This window comes from Podarcis bocagei, assembly GCF_964188305.1.
Source record: "Podarcis bocagei genome assembly, chromosome: 18".
Lineage (NCBI taxonomy): Eukaryota > Metazoa > Chordata > Lepidosauria > Squamata > Lacertidae > Podarcis > Podarcis bocagei.
The window spans coordinates 9,155,909-9,172,486 of NC_138144.1; the positions used below are offsets into that span (position 1 = coordinate 9,155,909).

Below are 16,578 nucleotides of genomic sequence, written 5' to 3' on the forward strand. Positions count from 1 at the left end.
CAAAACCAGGCCTAAACCCCACTTGAAATCCATTACCAAGGCAAGACCAAGGAAATCCATCACTTCCACTGCCTCCCCTGCAGATGTGAAGGAGAAATAGAGCGGAGTGTTGTCAAAATAATTCTGATAACATACTCCAAACCTCCGGATAACCCCACCCAGTGGTTTCATGTAGATGTTAAACAATGTGGGGAAGAAGAAGAAGAAGAAGAAGAAGAAGAAGAAGAAGAAGAAGAAGAAAAAGAAAATTTTATTTATATCCCACCCTCCCCAGCCGAAGCCGGGCTAAGAGCGGCTAACAATAAAAGCAACACAGAATTCTAAAATCAATTCATTCTAAAATCAATTCAAAATCAAATTGATGGCACCCATTGGGCTACAGTTCTGTGGGGATTACCAAAGGAGGGGGTCCGACTGTGCCCTGGCTGAACAGCTCCGTCTTGCAGGCCCTGCGGAAAGATGTCAAGTCCCGCAGAGCCCTAGTCTCTTGGGACAGAGCGTTCCACCAGATCGGGGCCACGGCCGAAAAAGCCCTGGCTCTGGTTGAGGCCAGCCTAACCTCCCTGTAGCCCGGGACCTCCAAGATGTTTTCCTTTGAAGACCATAAGGTCCTCCATGGGACATACCAGGAGAGGCGGCCCCATAGATACGAGGGACCTAGGCCCTATAGGGCTTTAAAGGTTAAGCCAGCATCCTAACCTTATCCTACATATTATTATTATTCTACTACCAGATTTTTAGAAGACATCTGAAGGCAGCCCTGTTTAGGGAAGCTTTTAATGTTTGATGTATTACAGTATTTTAATATTTTTTTGGAAGCTGCCCAGAGTGGCTGGGGAAGCCCAGCCAGATGGGCGGGGTATAAATTATTATTATTGTTATTACTACTATTATTATCCTGTACTCCACCGGGAGCCAGTGCCCTGTGGAAAGGATCGAGCCCTGTAAACCCCACATTCAAGGCTCCCGGAGCTGAAAAGCCTTCCCCAACTAACACCGTCTGGAAGCGACGCCAGACCTAAACTGACGCGCAGCGTAAACTACTAATGCAGAGTTTTTAATTGACTTTACTGAGTTAAAATAAACTTCTTCCTAAACAACATGGTTCCAAAGAGTTTGACGGAGATGACACACTGCTCACAACTGAGGCAGACTGACTCTGACTGAAACCTGACAGAGAAGGCAGAGAGAAAATGGCTGCCCAGTCCCAGGCCAGAGTGACTCCGCAGTCAGCAGTCCGGCCTGGAGAAGAGGACTCGGCCCAAAGGACGGCGCAGTCCCAGCACTTCCCAGCCTGCTGGGCTGCTTCTTGGTCCCATGGCCGAAGCCCCACTGGAAACGGATCCAGAAAACCAGTTTCTTTCCAAAGCGCCTGGATCTGGTCTGCGGCCGCTCGCTCCAGAACATTCCTCAGGAAAGGGAGATGAGAAACTGGCCGGTGGTTCGTGAGGTTTTCTGAATGCAACCACAAGAGCCAGGACTTTATAGACACGGAAGTGGAAAGAAGGAGAATTCCCCCCCAAGGAGGAATGGCTGATGAAGCTGGTGGAAGATGCGGAAAGGGAGAAATTCCCTGCTAAACGAAGAGGACATAAGGAAGAATGGAGACCATTGTTATATTATCTGTCATACTAACATCCAGACCTGAAGTCCAAGGCAGGATTTGAAATATAAGCAGAGGATTACTGATATACGACTTCGGGGCTTAGATAACTTAAACATGTTTTTTAAAACAGGGGATAAAAAGGAGTAATAAAACAAACATCAAGAGGGGTGGGGAGTCAAGAAGCAATTATGTATTTAGTTGTTTTTTAAAAAAACTCTGGCAGGTAGACAATAATAATAATAAATTTTATTTCTATTCCGCCCTCCCCAGCCGAAGCCGGGCTCAGGGCGGCTAACAACAATAAAACAGTACAAAAGTACAGCACAAACAACACTCTAAAATAATTCGTTATAAAATTAAGTGTTTTGGAATATCTATGGAGACTTAATAATTCTTTTTTAAAAAAATAAATTTAATAAATATAGCATCCACCCAGATTCTTAGGAAGCTGATACAATTTCAGTCCCTTTTCTTATTTTCACTTTTTTAATGTTCTGAAGTAACTTTGTAAACTTTTTTCTGAATGTCCTGCTTATCTTAAAATAAAGTGCTTTAGGGCTTATTGGCCTAATCAAGTGCTGCTGGATTTTATGAATCAGATTAAATAAGTGAATAAATAAATAAGAATAAATAAATTGATAAAGAATAATAAAGTTGCTAGAATACTAGCCTGGCTTGTGCACAGACAATTTGTTTATGAGTAGAGAAGTTTCTGCTCAAAGACGAGGAGCAAGTTGGCTCCATGTGCAAGAGAAGCTCTCCTTCCGCAGAACATGTCGAAGGGGAAGGGAGAGTCAAAAGTTCAGAGCAACATTTCTCCCCTCAACCAAATCCAGAGAGCTTCCCTCTGTTGGAGAAGCCTTTCAAAGATGGGATGAAATAGAAAAATTCCTTCCTGTAGCACCTTAAAGACCAACTAAGTTAGTTCTTGGTATGAGCTTTCGTGTGCATGCACACTTCTTCAGATTCACTGAAACAGAAGTTGCCAGATCCTTCTATATAGTGAGAAGGTGGGGAGGGGTATTACTCAGAAGGGTGGTGGGAATGGGAGATTGGCAGATAGCTGAGATGAGCCTGTTGACGACTCTTAACGACTGCAATAGGTCTTCCAGGAAAAGGCAAGGGGTGAGAAGGTGAAAAATGGCTTAGTCATGTATAATGAGATAAGAATCCAATGTCTTTGTTCAAACCAGGTCTCTCCATGGTTTTGAGTTTGGTAATGAGTTGCAATTCAGCAGCTTCTCTTTCCAGTCTATTTTTGAAATTCCTTTGTAGTAAAACAGCTACTTTGAGATCTTGTATAGAATGTCCTGGGAGATTGAAGTGTTCTCCTACTGGTTTCTCTGTTTTGTGATTCTTGATGTCAGATTTATGTCCGTTTATTCTTCGGCGTAAGGTTTGGCCTGTTTGCCCAATATAGAGAGCTGAAGGACACTGTTGGCATTTGATGGCATACACAATGTTAGACGATGAGCAATTAAATAGTCCCGAGATGGTATGTGTGATGTTGTTGGGGCCAGTAATGGTGTTGTCCAGGTGTATGTGGCAGCAAAGTTGGCATCTGGGTTTATTGCAGGCTCTGGTGCCAGTGTCCGTGTTAAGTCTGATTGTAGTATTATTGTGGGTTAGGAGTTGTTTAAGATTAGGTGGCTGTCTGTAGGCAATGAAAGGGCTTCCTCCTAGAGCTTGAGAAAGAGAACTGTCATTGTCCAGGAGAGGTTGTAGATCTCTGATGATGCGTTGTACTGTTTTAACTTGGGAGCTGTATGTGATGACTAGAGGTGTTCTGTTGTTTTCTTTTTTGGGTCTGTCTTGCAGCAAGTTCTCTCTGGGTATCAGTCTGGCTCTGTTGATCTGTTGTCTAACTTCATCTGCTGGGTATTTTAGTTCTAAAAAGGTTTGCTGTAGATCTCTTAGGTGAGAGTCTCTGTCTGTAGAATTGGAACAGATGCGGCTGTAACGTAGTGCCTGGCTATATACAATGGACTGTTTGGTATGTTTGGGATGGTAGCTAGAGGCATGTAGATATGTTTGTCGGTCAGTTGGTTTATGGTATAAGGTGGTGTCTATGCGCCCATCCTGTATTTTTATAGTAGTGTCCAAAAAATGTATTTCTTGCATGGATTGATTCATTGTTAGGTTGCTTGTGGGGTGAAAATCATTAAATTTCTGGTGAAAGGTGTCCAGGGTCTGTTGACCATGTGTCCAGATGATAAAAATATCGTCAATGTATCGCAGGTACAAGAGAGGTTTGAGTGGGTAGGAGTTTAGGAAACGTTGTTCTAAATCTGCCATGAAGATGTTGGCATACTGTGGGGCCATGCGGGTGCCCATTGCTGTGCCGCTGATCTGAAGGAACAGGTCATCACCGAATTTGAAGTTGTTGTGGGTAAGGACAAATTGGCAGAGTTTGGTGGCAAGGTCCACTGTGGTTTTATCTGAAATGGTGTTCCTTATAGCTTGTAAACCATCGTTGTGTGGGATGTTGGTATACAGAGATTCCACATCCATAGTAGCTAGTATAGTATTGTTGGGAAGATTATTTAAAGATTGTATTTTCCTCAGAAAGTCTGTGGTGTCACATACATAGCTGGGAGCACTGATGGCATATGGTTTCAGAACAGAGTCCATATAACTGGAGACACCCATTGTAATAGTGCCAATACCTGAATTTCCTGGTTTGTGTATTTTAGGTAGAAGATAGAAAGTTCCTGGTCAAGGTTCTGTTGGTGTGTTGGTGAGGATCTGTTCCTGGATGTGTGGAGGTAGCTCCTTAACAATCTTGTTCAGTTCTTTCTTTTATTCTTGTGTGCGGTCTGAGTCCAATTTTGTGTAAAAGGCGGTATTGGAAAGTTGTCTGTGAGCCTACAATCTATAAATAATCTTAAGGTGCTACTGGAAGGAATTTTTCTATTTTGACTATGGCAGACCAACACGGCTACCTACCTGTAACTGGAAAGATGGGATGGAAATTCACTTAAAGTTGCTTCGAAGCCACCAAGGCACTACTTCCCTTCAGGGGGAGAACCAGAAGGGAGCGGCAGGAATCAAGCAGCCCAGACCCACCCAAAGCGGCCAGAGGGTGGGCTTGAGAAATCCCTCCCCATCGCAGGCTCCACCAGTCTCTGTCTCTAGCAGCCTCCAGGAAACAAGATCCCACCACCATGTATCCCGTTGACAGTACTGAGGATGGCATTTCTCAGCATTCTCCATTGATTGATTTTTATTTATTCATATTTATTCCTTTATTTACTGATGTACTGAACCTATATATTGCCCTATCCCTGGAGGTCTCAAGGCGGTTCAAAATATAAAACCACAACATATATAATCAAAATAAAAACAACAAGCCAATAATGCCCCCCCCCCAAACCCCACATTTTAAAAGGGCTTAGGATGCCTGGGATACAAGGCTGGGACTCCTTCATCTGGCTGTTGTCCATCCCTGACTCTCCCACCTCTTCTTAAAACCTCCAATGAATCATAGAATGGGAGACTTGGAAAGGGACCCCAAGGTCATCTAGTCCAGCCCCCTGCAATGCAGGAATCTCAGCTAAAGAATCCCAACTGATGGCCATCCAACCTCTGCTTAAAAACCTCCAAGGAAGGAGAGTCCATGGTTGGATCCAGCTCCTTCTTTGGTGCTTGTGAGCAAAGTTCAGGCCAAACTTCCAACTTCCAAGCACACCCCTTGACTTCTGTCCAACATGTTTTTCTCCAGTTCTGCACCTGCCGCTTGAGCCAGTCATGACTCCAGAAAGTTATTGTGCTGAAACTTATTCCACTTAGAATAGTCAAAATTATAGTGATCTCATCTTCTAAAAGCTCAAGAGATGTTTCTGGAAATTGCATGAGCCTCGGAAAGCAACAACAGCATGGCAATATTAATTGCGCTGTGACTGGGAAAGAAAAAGTTGGTGCAGAGAATTTTTCCTGTGTTGGAGACAGACTGAGTCAAGATGCAGAGCTGGCGAAAGAGGGTGTGCCTGCCTTGCGCTTCCTAGCTCCAAAGGTAGAGCTGAAAACCACCCAGATTGGGAAAGCCCAGGCAGTCTGGCCTTGCAAGAGTCTTTGGGTTCTTCAGCTTTGCCTCCTTGGCAGGTAAGAGGAGGAGGAGGCAGAGCCAGAATGAGATCCCTGCTTCTGCTGCTCATGATGCCCTTTGGAGTCTGCGGGAACCACAAGGCGAAATGCCCCCTGAATCTGGTCAGGGATGAAACGGATGCTCGCAATTACTACCGGCCAGGACACTTTCTCATCAGTGCGATCATCTCTCCAAAACGCCTTCTTAAGACAACTCCATACAGCTTTACTCAGACACCCTTCGTCAGGAAAGAAGTGTATGTAAAATCATATTCGGATGGGTTTCATGGTCCCCCAGTCCTTGTAATGGTTGAAATAGGAAAGAGCCCCTATCTCAGGGCTGGGGAGCCAAGGGCTGATGTTGCAGGACTGCCCTGCCCTGACCATTGGGCTTGCTGGTTGGGGGTGATGGGAGCTGGGGGGGGGTCTAGTATAAGATTCCACACAAACCTCTCCTATTTCCATGTTCTCTGGGTCTTCCTTAGTGAAACACTCTCCTACCTTTGATTCTGTGTTGCTTTTAGTATAATGCAAGGATGCCAATGAATCTGGTCAGGGGTCAAAAGGATGCACTGAATTTCCCCACCTGCAGGATGCCATGAAACTCAGGCAATTTCCAAGGCTCAAAGGTTTCATTCAATATTATTCCATGTTACAGTTTTACAAATGGAATTTTAAGATCCTCTGGGTGACGTTTGGGGGCTGAAGAGCAGGAAAGATGTGCTTTAATTGAAATGATAAATAATATGAATCAGGAGACTTCCTTTTCATGGAGTCAGGTCTCTAAAATGTGAAAAGGAATTATTCCTTTTTCTCACACACAAACAACTGGCCTCATTTCTAAGCAGTGAGATGTTTGATGTTTCTTCACTTGCAATCCATAGGTACCTGTTTCCTATCCCAACCTTATCACAGTTCTATTAACACGATGGAACAGGAGGCCTACAGCTCAACATGGGGAAATCTGTCTCAGCTACATTAAAGGTTTCCTCCTCCAATCCTAGCACTTTTCCCTTTCTGTCACTTTTTTTAAAAAAATTAGAAGTGTTTTAAGAAACTCTAGAAAATGCTTGTATTTCTATGGGTGAAGAGCAGGAATGATATGCTTCAAATAAAATGATTATATGGAATAACACAGATCAGGGTGTGTCCTCATTGGTAGAGTCACTGATGAAAAACATGTGCAAAATTATGGGTTTAACCACGCACTCAAACCTGAAAGCCACTAGAGCTTAATTGTAACTAAAAGGGGACTGAGGTATTTGGTGCTTCCCCTCCTTCAATAAAATTGTCTCTTATCTACCTATAGTCTAGCCCCTTGGAAGAAGCCAGAGACCAATGCAGGAAAAGCAGGCTTTGCAGCAACTTCCCAGTATAGCACACATTTTGAGGGGTGCCTTCATTTCTTACTCATAGAACCACAGTAGAAAAGAATCATGGAGTTGTAGAGATGGAAGGGATCTGGAGGAATCTCACCTGAAGCATCCATGACACATGGTCACCTTCGGAGGGAGTCTGTTCCACTGTTGAACAGCTCTGTGTGCTGTTTGCATCAAAGCTCCAGTCATGGACCAGAGATTTCCAAATTTTTGTTCTATGCTAGACAGGAAAATGTTTTATATTAATGCAAAAGAATGAAATAATCAATACTAATCTTTGTGGATATAATATCCCCCTCCCCACTCGTATGAATATCAGTTTCACTCTTTTTAAAGAAGTCATTTATTGCAGGGAGGCAACTAGGTCCAGCTTTCAAACACTGTCTTTCCTGTTCACCATCCAAGAGTTCAACCAGGATCTCAGTCTCTTACCCAACATTACTCTGGGCTACAACCTCTATGAGAACTATTTCGATGCAAGGATGACTTCGGATGCCATGCTAGAGCTGCTTGCAGGCAGTGGATGCAATATTCCCAATTATCACTGTGGAGAACAGAATCACCTGCTGGCTGTTCTTGAAAGAAGCAATACTGTCATCTCAAAAGTGATTTCAGCCTTGTCAGGCATCTACAAAATCCCACAGGTAAGTAGTGGGAGAGCATGGAGGGAAAGAGAATTTCAACTGCGTAAAATTCTATTTTCTCTTTGGAGGGGTCAAGTGGGGATATTTTTAAAAATGGGGAAATCCTGAGCTATGGATCCTACATCCCTTTTTCAAAACTGAGCCTTCACCAACTTGACACCTCCAGATGTTTCCGACTAAAACTCCCATCAGCCTCAGCCAGCACAAATCTCAATAGATATCAGTCATTTCAGATAAGTAAATATCTGTTATGGTGAAATTAAATGAAATTGCTGAACTTTTGCTTTCCTTGCTAGATCAGTTATGGCTTCACTGCCCAGGTTCTCGAAGGTAAAACCCTGTTCCCTTTTGTCTACCGGATGACTCCCAAAGAGGAAAGTCAGTACCAGGGAATGGTTGAATTGCTCCTGTATTTTGGATGGACGTGGATTGGCCTCTGCACTCCAGACAATGACAGTGGAGAAAGATTTGTGAGCGCTGTGAAACCTCTGCTGCTCAGCAAAGGGATCTGCATTGCTTTATCTAAAAGCGTACCAGCAAATGATGTAAATCAATTTATCAGGCCTGGGGAATCTTTTTTCCTATGGAGACAAGTTGGGGTATTTGTTTCCTATATAACCAATGCACATGTTATCATAATACTCATGGTAATAAACAATATCTATGAGAAGGAAATAGGGGCAAAAGTCTGGATCACAACAGCTTTGCTAGAAATCAGAATTGGCTTTTACACCCCGCCATATCTATTCCAGCACCTCCATGGTTCTCTGTCCTTTGCAATTCAGACTGGAATAGAGCACAGCATATATAAAACTCGGTTCAAACTTCTTCCAGAGTTTTTGGATGAAGCTTTTCAGTGTTCATATTCAAAGCATCTGTTGTCCATGAAAGGCAGGATAAGATGCAGAGAGGAGGAGAAACTGCAGCCATTACCCCAAGAGGATCGTGAGAGAATGCTGTCTCTAGACAGCTATGGCACTTACATCAATGTTCAAGTTGTGGCTCAGGCCTTGCATGCTTCGCTTTCATCTAGATCCCAGAGGAGGCTGATGGTGGAGGAAGGAGAGCAATGGGGACCCCAAAGGCTACAGCCGTGGCAGGTATTTCCTTCCCCTTTTTGCAAACTGCAGTCCACACAGATGCTGATCTTGACTGGGGATAGACCTGTAAAATATCATAGTTACTATTAGTATTAGTAATAGTAGTAGACCCCCCAACATTTCTCTGATGAAAATAGAGACGGCCCATTCCATTATGATAATCTTACAGTTTATACCCAGGGCTTTTTCAGGGGGGAACTCACTGGAACTCAGTTTTGGCCCCTCTCAGGTGGGTGCCATTGCCATTCTCAGAGGGAGGTGTTCCTGGTGAGTTCCGGCACCTTCCTTTCTAGAAAAATAGCACTGTTTATACCCCACACATCTTCTTGGGTTGCCTCAACACTCTGGGCAGCTCCCAACATAAAGAAATTCATACTAAAATATAAAAAAACTAAAAATTTCTGATATAGGATTGGACGCCCTGTGGGTTGGATAACTCCACATCTGCCAACATTTCTCCAATGAAAATAGCGACATTCTAAGGCAAAGTGGGCAATTCTGGGATCACATGAAAAACTGTCTCTAATTCAGGGACATCCCTGGAAAATTGGGGCACTTGCAGGTTCTGTAGTAATACAAATAGCTGAATAGGAATTCCAGTCTACATGAGATACATGCAGCCCCAAATCAGAAGAGGTTGAAGTGAGTAGGACTGAGATATCCATCTTGGCTTCAAGGTTTCTCAGTGCTGGTGCTTTCCCCTGTCATTCCAGCTTCACCCTTTCTTGAGAGAAATCCGGTGTCTGAATACTTCCAGGGGCAGGCTGTGCTTGGATGAGAACTGGGAGCTGCCAGCAGACTTTAATATTATGAACTGGGTGATGTCCCCCAATAAGTCTCGTGACCTTGTGAAAATTGGGAATATAAGGAGAGAGACGTCTGCTGGCATAAAGTTCACCATTAACCCAGAAGCCATTGAGTGGAACAAAAAATTCAACAAGGTAGGGGGAGTCACAGAGGGAGAAGGCTTTGTTGTTTAGTCGTTTAGTCGTGTCCGACTCTTCGTGACCCCATGGACCAGAGCACGCCAGGCACTCCTGTCCTCCACTGCCTCCCGCAGTTTGATCAAACTCATGCTGGTAGCTTCAAGAACACCATCCAACCATCTCATTCTCTGTCGTCCCCTTCTCCTTGTGCCCTCCATCTTTCCCAACATCAGGGTCTTTTCCAGGGAGTCTTCTCTTCTCATGAGGTGGCCAAAGTATTGGAGCCTCAGCTTCACGATCTGTCCTTCCAGTGAGCGCTCAGGGCTGATTTCCTTCAGAATGGAGAGGTTTGATCTCCTTGCAGTCCATGGGACTCTCAAGAGTCTCCTCCAGCACCAGAATTCAAAAGCATCAATTCTTCGGCGATCAGCCTTCTTTATGGTCCAGCTCTCACTTCCAGACATCACTACTTGGAAAACCATGGCTTTTACTATACGGACCTTTGTCGGCAAGGTGATGTCTCTGCTTTTTAAGATGTTGTCTAGGTTTGCCATCGCCTTTCTCCCAAGGAGCAGGCGTCTTTTAATTTCGTGACTGCTGTCACCATCTGCAGTGATCATGGAGCCCAAGAAAGTAAAATCTCTCACTGCCTCCATTTCTTCCCCTTCTATTTGCCAGGAGGTGATGGGCCCAGTGGCCATGATCTTCGTTTTTTTGATGTTGAGCTTCAGACCATATTTTGCGCTCTCCTCTTTCACCCTCATTAAAAGGTTCTTTAATTCCTCTTCACTTTCTGCCATCAAGGTTGTGTCATCTGCATATCTGAGGTTGTTGATATTTCTTCCGGCAATCTTAATTCCGGCTTGGGATTCATCCAGCCCAGCCTTTCGCATGATGAATTCTGCATATAAGTTAAATAAGCAGGGAGACAATATACAGCCTTGCCGTACTCCTTTCCCAATTTGGAACCAATCAGTTGTTCCATATCCAGTTCTAACTGTAGCTTCTTGTCCCACATAGAGATTTCTCAGGAGACAGATGAGGTGATCAGGCACTCCCATTTCTTTAAGAGCTTGCCATAGTTTGCTGTGGTCAACACAGTCAAAGGCTTTTGCATAGTTAATGAAGCAGAAGTAGATGTCTTTCTGGAACTCTCTAGCTTTCTCCATAATCCAGCGCATGTTTGCAATTTGGTCTCTGGTTCCTCTGCCTCTTCTAAATCCAGCTTGCACTTCTGGGAGTTCTCGGTCCACATACTGCTTGAGCCTTCCTTGTAGAATTTTAAGCATAACCTTGCTAGCATGTGAAATGAGTGAAATTGTGCGGTAGTTGGAGCATTCTTTGGCACTGCCTTTCTTTGGGATTGGGATGTAGACTGATCTTCTCCAATCCTCTGGCCACTGCTGAGTTTTCCAAACTTGCTGGCATATTGAGTGTAGCACCTTAACAGCATCATCTTTTAAAATTTTAAACAGTTCAGCTGGAATACCATCACTTCCACTGGCCTTGTTATTTGCAGTGCTTTCTAAGGCCCATTTGACTTCACTCTCCAGGATGTCTGGCTCAAGGTCAGCAACCACAGTACCTGGAGTGTACGAGACATCCATATCTTTCTGGTATAATTCCTCTGTGTATTCTTGCCACCTCTTCTTGATGTCTTCTGCTTCAGTTAGGTCTTTACCACTTTTGTCCTTTATTATGGTAATCTTTGTACGGAATGTTCCTTTCATATTTCCGATTTTCTTGAACAGATCTCTGGTTCTTCCCATTCTGTTGCTTTCCTCTATTTCTTTGCATTGCTCGTTTAAGAAGGCCTTCTTGTCTCTCCTTGCTATTCTTTGGAAATCTGCATTCAGTTTCCTGTATCTTTCACTATCTCCCTCGCATTTTGCTTGCCTTCTCTCCCCCACTATTTGTAAGGCCTCGTTGGACAGCCACTTTGCTTTCTTGCATTTCTTTTTCATTGGGATGGTTTTAGTTGCTGCCTCCTGTATAATGTTGCGAGCCTCCACCCATAGTTCTTCAGGCACTCTGTCCAGCAAATCTAAATCCTTAAACCTGTTCCTCACTTCCACTGTGTATTCATAAGGGATTTGGTTTAGATTGTATCTCACCTGTCCAGTGGTTTTTCCTACTTTCTTCAGTTTAAGCTTGAATTTTGCTATAAGAAGCTGATGATCTGAGCCACAGTCAGCTCCAGGTCTTGTTTTTGCTGACTGTATAGAGCTTCTCCATCTTTGGCTGCAGAGAATATAATCAATCTGATTTCGATGTTGCCCATCTGGGGATGTCCATGTGTAGAGCCGTCTCTTGTGTTGTTGGAAAAGCGTGTTTGTGATGACCAGCTTGTTCTCTTGGCAGAACTCTATTAGCCTTTGCCCTGCTTCGTTTTGATCTCCAAGGCCAAACTTGCCAGTTGTTCCTTTTATCTCTTGATTCCCTACTTTAGCATTCCAATCCCCTATAATGAGCAGAACATCCTTCTTTGGTGTCACTTCTATAAGGTCTTGTAAGTCTTCATAGAACTGGTCAATTTCAGTTTCTTCAGCACCAGTAGTTGGTGCATAAGCTTGGATTACTGTGATGTTAAAAGGTCTGCCTTGGATTCGTATCGAGATCATTCTATCATTTTTGAGATTGCATCCCAGTACAGCTTTCGCCACTCTTTTGTTGACTATGAGGGCCACTCCATTTCTTTTACGGGTTTCTTGCCCACAGTAGTAGATATGATAGTCATCCGAACTGAATTCGCCCATTCCCGTCCATTTTAGCTCACTGATGCCCAGGATGTCAATATTTATTCTTGCCATCTCATTTTTGACCACATCCAACTTACCCAGGTTCATGGTTCTTACATTCCAGGTTCCTATGCAATATTTTTCTTTACAGCATTGGACTTTCCTTTCGCTTTCATGCATATCCACAACTGAGCGTCCTTTCGGCTTTGGCCCAGCCGCTTCATCAGCTCTGGATCTACTTGTACTTGTCCTCCGCTCTTCCCCAGTAGCATGTTGGACACCTTCCGACATGAGGGGCTCATCTTCCAGCGTCATAACTTTTATATGCCTGTTGTCTTTGTCCATGGAGTTTTCTTGGCAGAGATACTGGAGTGGCTTGCCGGTTCCTACTCCAGGTGGATCACGTTTGGTCAAAACTCTCTACTATGACCTGTCCATCTTGGGTGCCCTGCTCGGCATAGTTCATAGCTTCTCTGAGTTCTTCAAGCCCCTTCGCCACGGCAAGGCAGTGATCCATGAAGGGAGAAGGCTAGGAGATGCTTATTATGTTTTTCCTTAAACCACCGCTGAAAAATGACCATATCAGGTTGACCAATGGTGTCTTGACCGTCAATAACAGCTGCAACCACCACTTCTTCTTTCCACAGCAGTTGAGATAGGAGGGGAATTTGGGGTGCTCAAAGAAAGGATAGAGCCCAGAGGTCCTCAGAGAAGACACCAGAATCTTCAACAGAAATACTACGTAGATAAGAAGAAAAGGGAAGGCCCCTAGTAAAAGTGAACTATTGGGCTTTCATACATGCAGAAGGATGGAAAGCAATTTATTTTAGAAATGATAATTACTGATTTATTGTTGATTTTTTTAATTTGTGTACTCAGTTCACTTGTAGATGTTGCAAATGTTAAACTATTGTACGTGCAGGAATTGAGAAGTGCACAGCTGTTGGTGAAGGATGAGAAGTTTAAAAAAAACCCCTATTGTAATATAAGGTTAATTTTAAGGAATGGCATATGAACTAGAAATAACTAGGAAATTCATCAGCAACAAGAGGAAGCCTTGCATGCCTCAATAACAGAGTGAGGGAAACCAATACTTGGAAAAGTCATATTAAATTTGTCTTAATTAGTGATTGAGAGATTATTCGAATCCTGAACTTTGGGGAAATCACATTTCAGACTCCATTGCCATTTTCTTTGAAGATTTATTAAGCAGGGAAGCAGGTAAATGGAGGAGAGGAAACAGAGTTGTGTGGTGCAAACCTCAGTTGTCCTGAACTAATTATGAAGAACAAGATATTCTGGTCGCCCCAATGGTCAGTGGGGGGTTGAAAGGACCCTGATGAGGGGTCAAAGGCTGCAGACCAGAGATCTGTTTGAATTCACTCTATGTGTGAATTAAGGTAAAGGTAATGGGACCCCTGACCATTAGGTCCAGTCAGGGCCGACTCTGGGGTTGCAGTGCTCATCTCGCTTTACTGGCCGAGGGAGACGGCGTACAGCTTCTGGGCCATGTGCCCAGCATGACTAAGCCGCTTCTGGTGAACCAGAGCATTGCACGGAAACGCCGTTTACCTTCGCGCTGGAGAGATACCTACTTATCTACTTGCACTTTGACGTGCTTTCAAACTGCTAGGTAGGCAGGAGCAGGGACTGAGCAATGGCAGCTCAGCCCGTCACGGGGATTCGAACCGCCGACCTTCTGATCGGAGAGTCCTAGGCTCTGTGGTTTAACCCACAGCGCCACCCGCGTCCCTATGACTGAATTACATACCCACAAATATTCCTAACTGTTCCTCTTTGTTGCACCTTCTTGTCTTTCTGGTTAGGCCGTGCCTCGTTCCAGGTGTACAGAAAGATGTCGACCTGGATATGCCAAGGTGGTTCTAGAAGGAAAGCCCATTTGCTGCTATGCCTGTGCTCAGTGTGCAGAAGGGACCTTCTCCGCTCGGGAAGGTGGGTGACTCCAAGGGGGAAGGAATTCCTGGAGAGAGTAAACACAGGGCAGAAATTCAGTCTCACACACTCTTTGTGAGAATTCTGCAGACATTGTGAAATGTGGCTCCTTCCTCAACTCCTTTAGGATTAATCACCTTCATTACATCCTGGAAGAGAGTTGAAAGGAATGATCATAAGGAAGAAATCTCTAGGATTTCTTCAAAACATAATAGAGCACAGATCATTAGGGATGTAAGTGATGCTACAGCCACTCTTTTTCTCTTCCCCAGATGCAGAACATTGCACCAAATGCTCAGAAGATCACCATTCAAACAAGGACAGAGATCAATGTGTCCCCAAGATTACCACCTTCCTGACTTATGGAGAATATTTGGGAATGGTTTTAGCTTCCGTTGCCCTCTTCTTGTCCTTAACAGCAGGCATTGTGTTGGGAATCTTCATTAAATACAAGGAAACTCCCATTGTCAAAGCCAACAACCGGGACCTCTCCTACATCCTGCTCGTCTCCCTCCTGCTTTCCTTTTTGTCCTCCTTCCTCTTCATCGGGCGCCCAAAGAAAGAGACCTGCCTTCTCCGACAAACGGCCTTCAGCATCATCTTCTCAGTTGCTGTTTCTTCTGTCTTGGCAAAGACCATCACGGTGGTGCTGGCCTTCCTGGCCACAAAGCCCGGAAACAGGGTGAGGAGATGGCTGGGCAAGAGTCTGGCCAACTCCATTGTCATCTCCTGTTCTGGGGGGCAAGTTCTCATCTGCACCATCTGGCTGGGCTCTTCTCCCCCATTCCCAGAGCCCGATATGCACTCCCAGGTGGAAGAGATCGTCCTGCAATGCAACGAAGGGTCTGTGGCCATGTTTTACGTTGCCCTCGGCTACCTGGGCTTCTTGGCTGCCACCTGCTTCACGGTGGCTTTCCTAGCCAGGAAGCTGCCCGGCTCCTTCAACGAAGCCAAGCTGATCACCTTCAGCATGCTGGTCTTCTGCAGTGTTTGGGTGTCTTTTGTGCCCCCCTACCTGAGCACCAAGGGCAAGTACATGGTGGCCGTGCAGATCTTCTCTATGTTGGCCTCCAGCGCTGGGCTTCTGGGCTGCATCTTCCTTCCCAAGTGCTACATGATTGTGCTGAGGCCTGATCTGAACACAAAGGAGCACCTGACAACAAGGAATTAAGGGGCATCTGATTCTTAAAATAGTCCATGTTTCCTATGTCCAGAAGTGCATAAAGGAAACACAGCTACTCATCCATGTTGCTTATTCTCCACCTCTGAAAGAGATTGTGTTCATTCGTAGCCCTGGTTTTGTGTAGTCCTGTTCACACGAACAGGAAGATGGGAGGAAATGTTTTGCTACCTTGCTTTGCCCATGATTACAATGAGTCCTGGTCTACTGCCCTTAGTTTGTATACTATTATCTTTTTAAAATTTTGTGTTTTGGGAACTTATATTTATCTCACAACAAGATAGGCTGGAGGGAGAGAGGAGTTAGGTTTTTGAGTCTGTTTCCTTTGTCATGACTACCTATTAACCATATCAATTCTAATATTCCACAATACTGTTTGGTTATGCCAGTTCTATGTATTCAATTTTCTATGCTCCTTTTCCTGCATTTATGCGCTATCATTCATAAGCTCACTTCACATCATTTCGTTCTCCTAAGCTTTGTATATCAATAAACTGAGAAATTCATTAAAGACATCTTCCGTAGTCTGTTGGTTTAATTTCTGTATTGTGTAAGCTCTGCTCCCTGTTCCAAAGAGTAGCAGCTGACCTTAGCCAAGCCGTGACTGGGATCCAATGAATTTTATTGCATTGACCAGGGTTAGGGATAGGGTTTGGTGCGGGCGAGGCAAGCGGGAAGAGAGGGCAGAGGGAACTCCGGCGCTCACGGGAGTGGCAGGCCGCCTACGCCAATCTGGGTGAGTCATTGTGAAAGGAGGTGGGGAGGGCGTTCCACAGGGCAGGCGCCACCACCGAGAAGCCCCTCTGCCTGGTTCCCAGTTTGTGGCACAGGTCATCATCCGATGAATTTAGAGCTTCATTTATTCCTGTGTTTATATTTAAAGAATTTATGCATTTTAAAAGTATTGCACATTGATCGTAATATTAAGAATGCACTTAAAATTATTACGCACAGCAATGAATAAGTGAT

At 44.4% G+C, this 16,578-nt stretch overlaps 1 protein-coding gene across 1 annotated transcript in view; it reads left to right on the forward strand.

Moving 5' to 3' along the window:
• The window catches only part of LOC308577398 (vomeronasal type-2 receptor 26-like), a gene marked incomplete at its 3' end in the record, with an annotated part of 74,467 nt that extends 58,867 nt beyond the window's left edge, over nt 1-15,600 (forward strand). The window contains exons 2-5 of the mRNA XM_081177513.1: nt 7,421-8,812; nt 9,526-9,753; nt 14,303-14,429; nt 14,702-15,600. Of these exons, the coding sequence (XP_081033639.1) occupies nt 8,072-8,812; nt 9,526-9,753; nt 14,303-14,429; nt 14,702-15,600 (1,995 nt within the window). The 5' untranslated portion in view covers nt 7,421-8,071. The remainder of the gene's footprint in view (nt 1-7,420; nt 8,813-9,525; nt 9,754-14,302; nt 14,430-14,701) is intronic.
• Nucleotides 15,601-16,578: the final 978 nt, after the last annotated feature.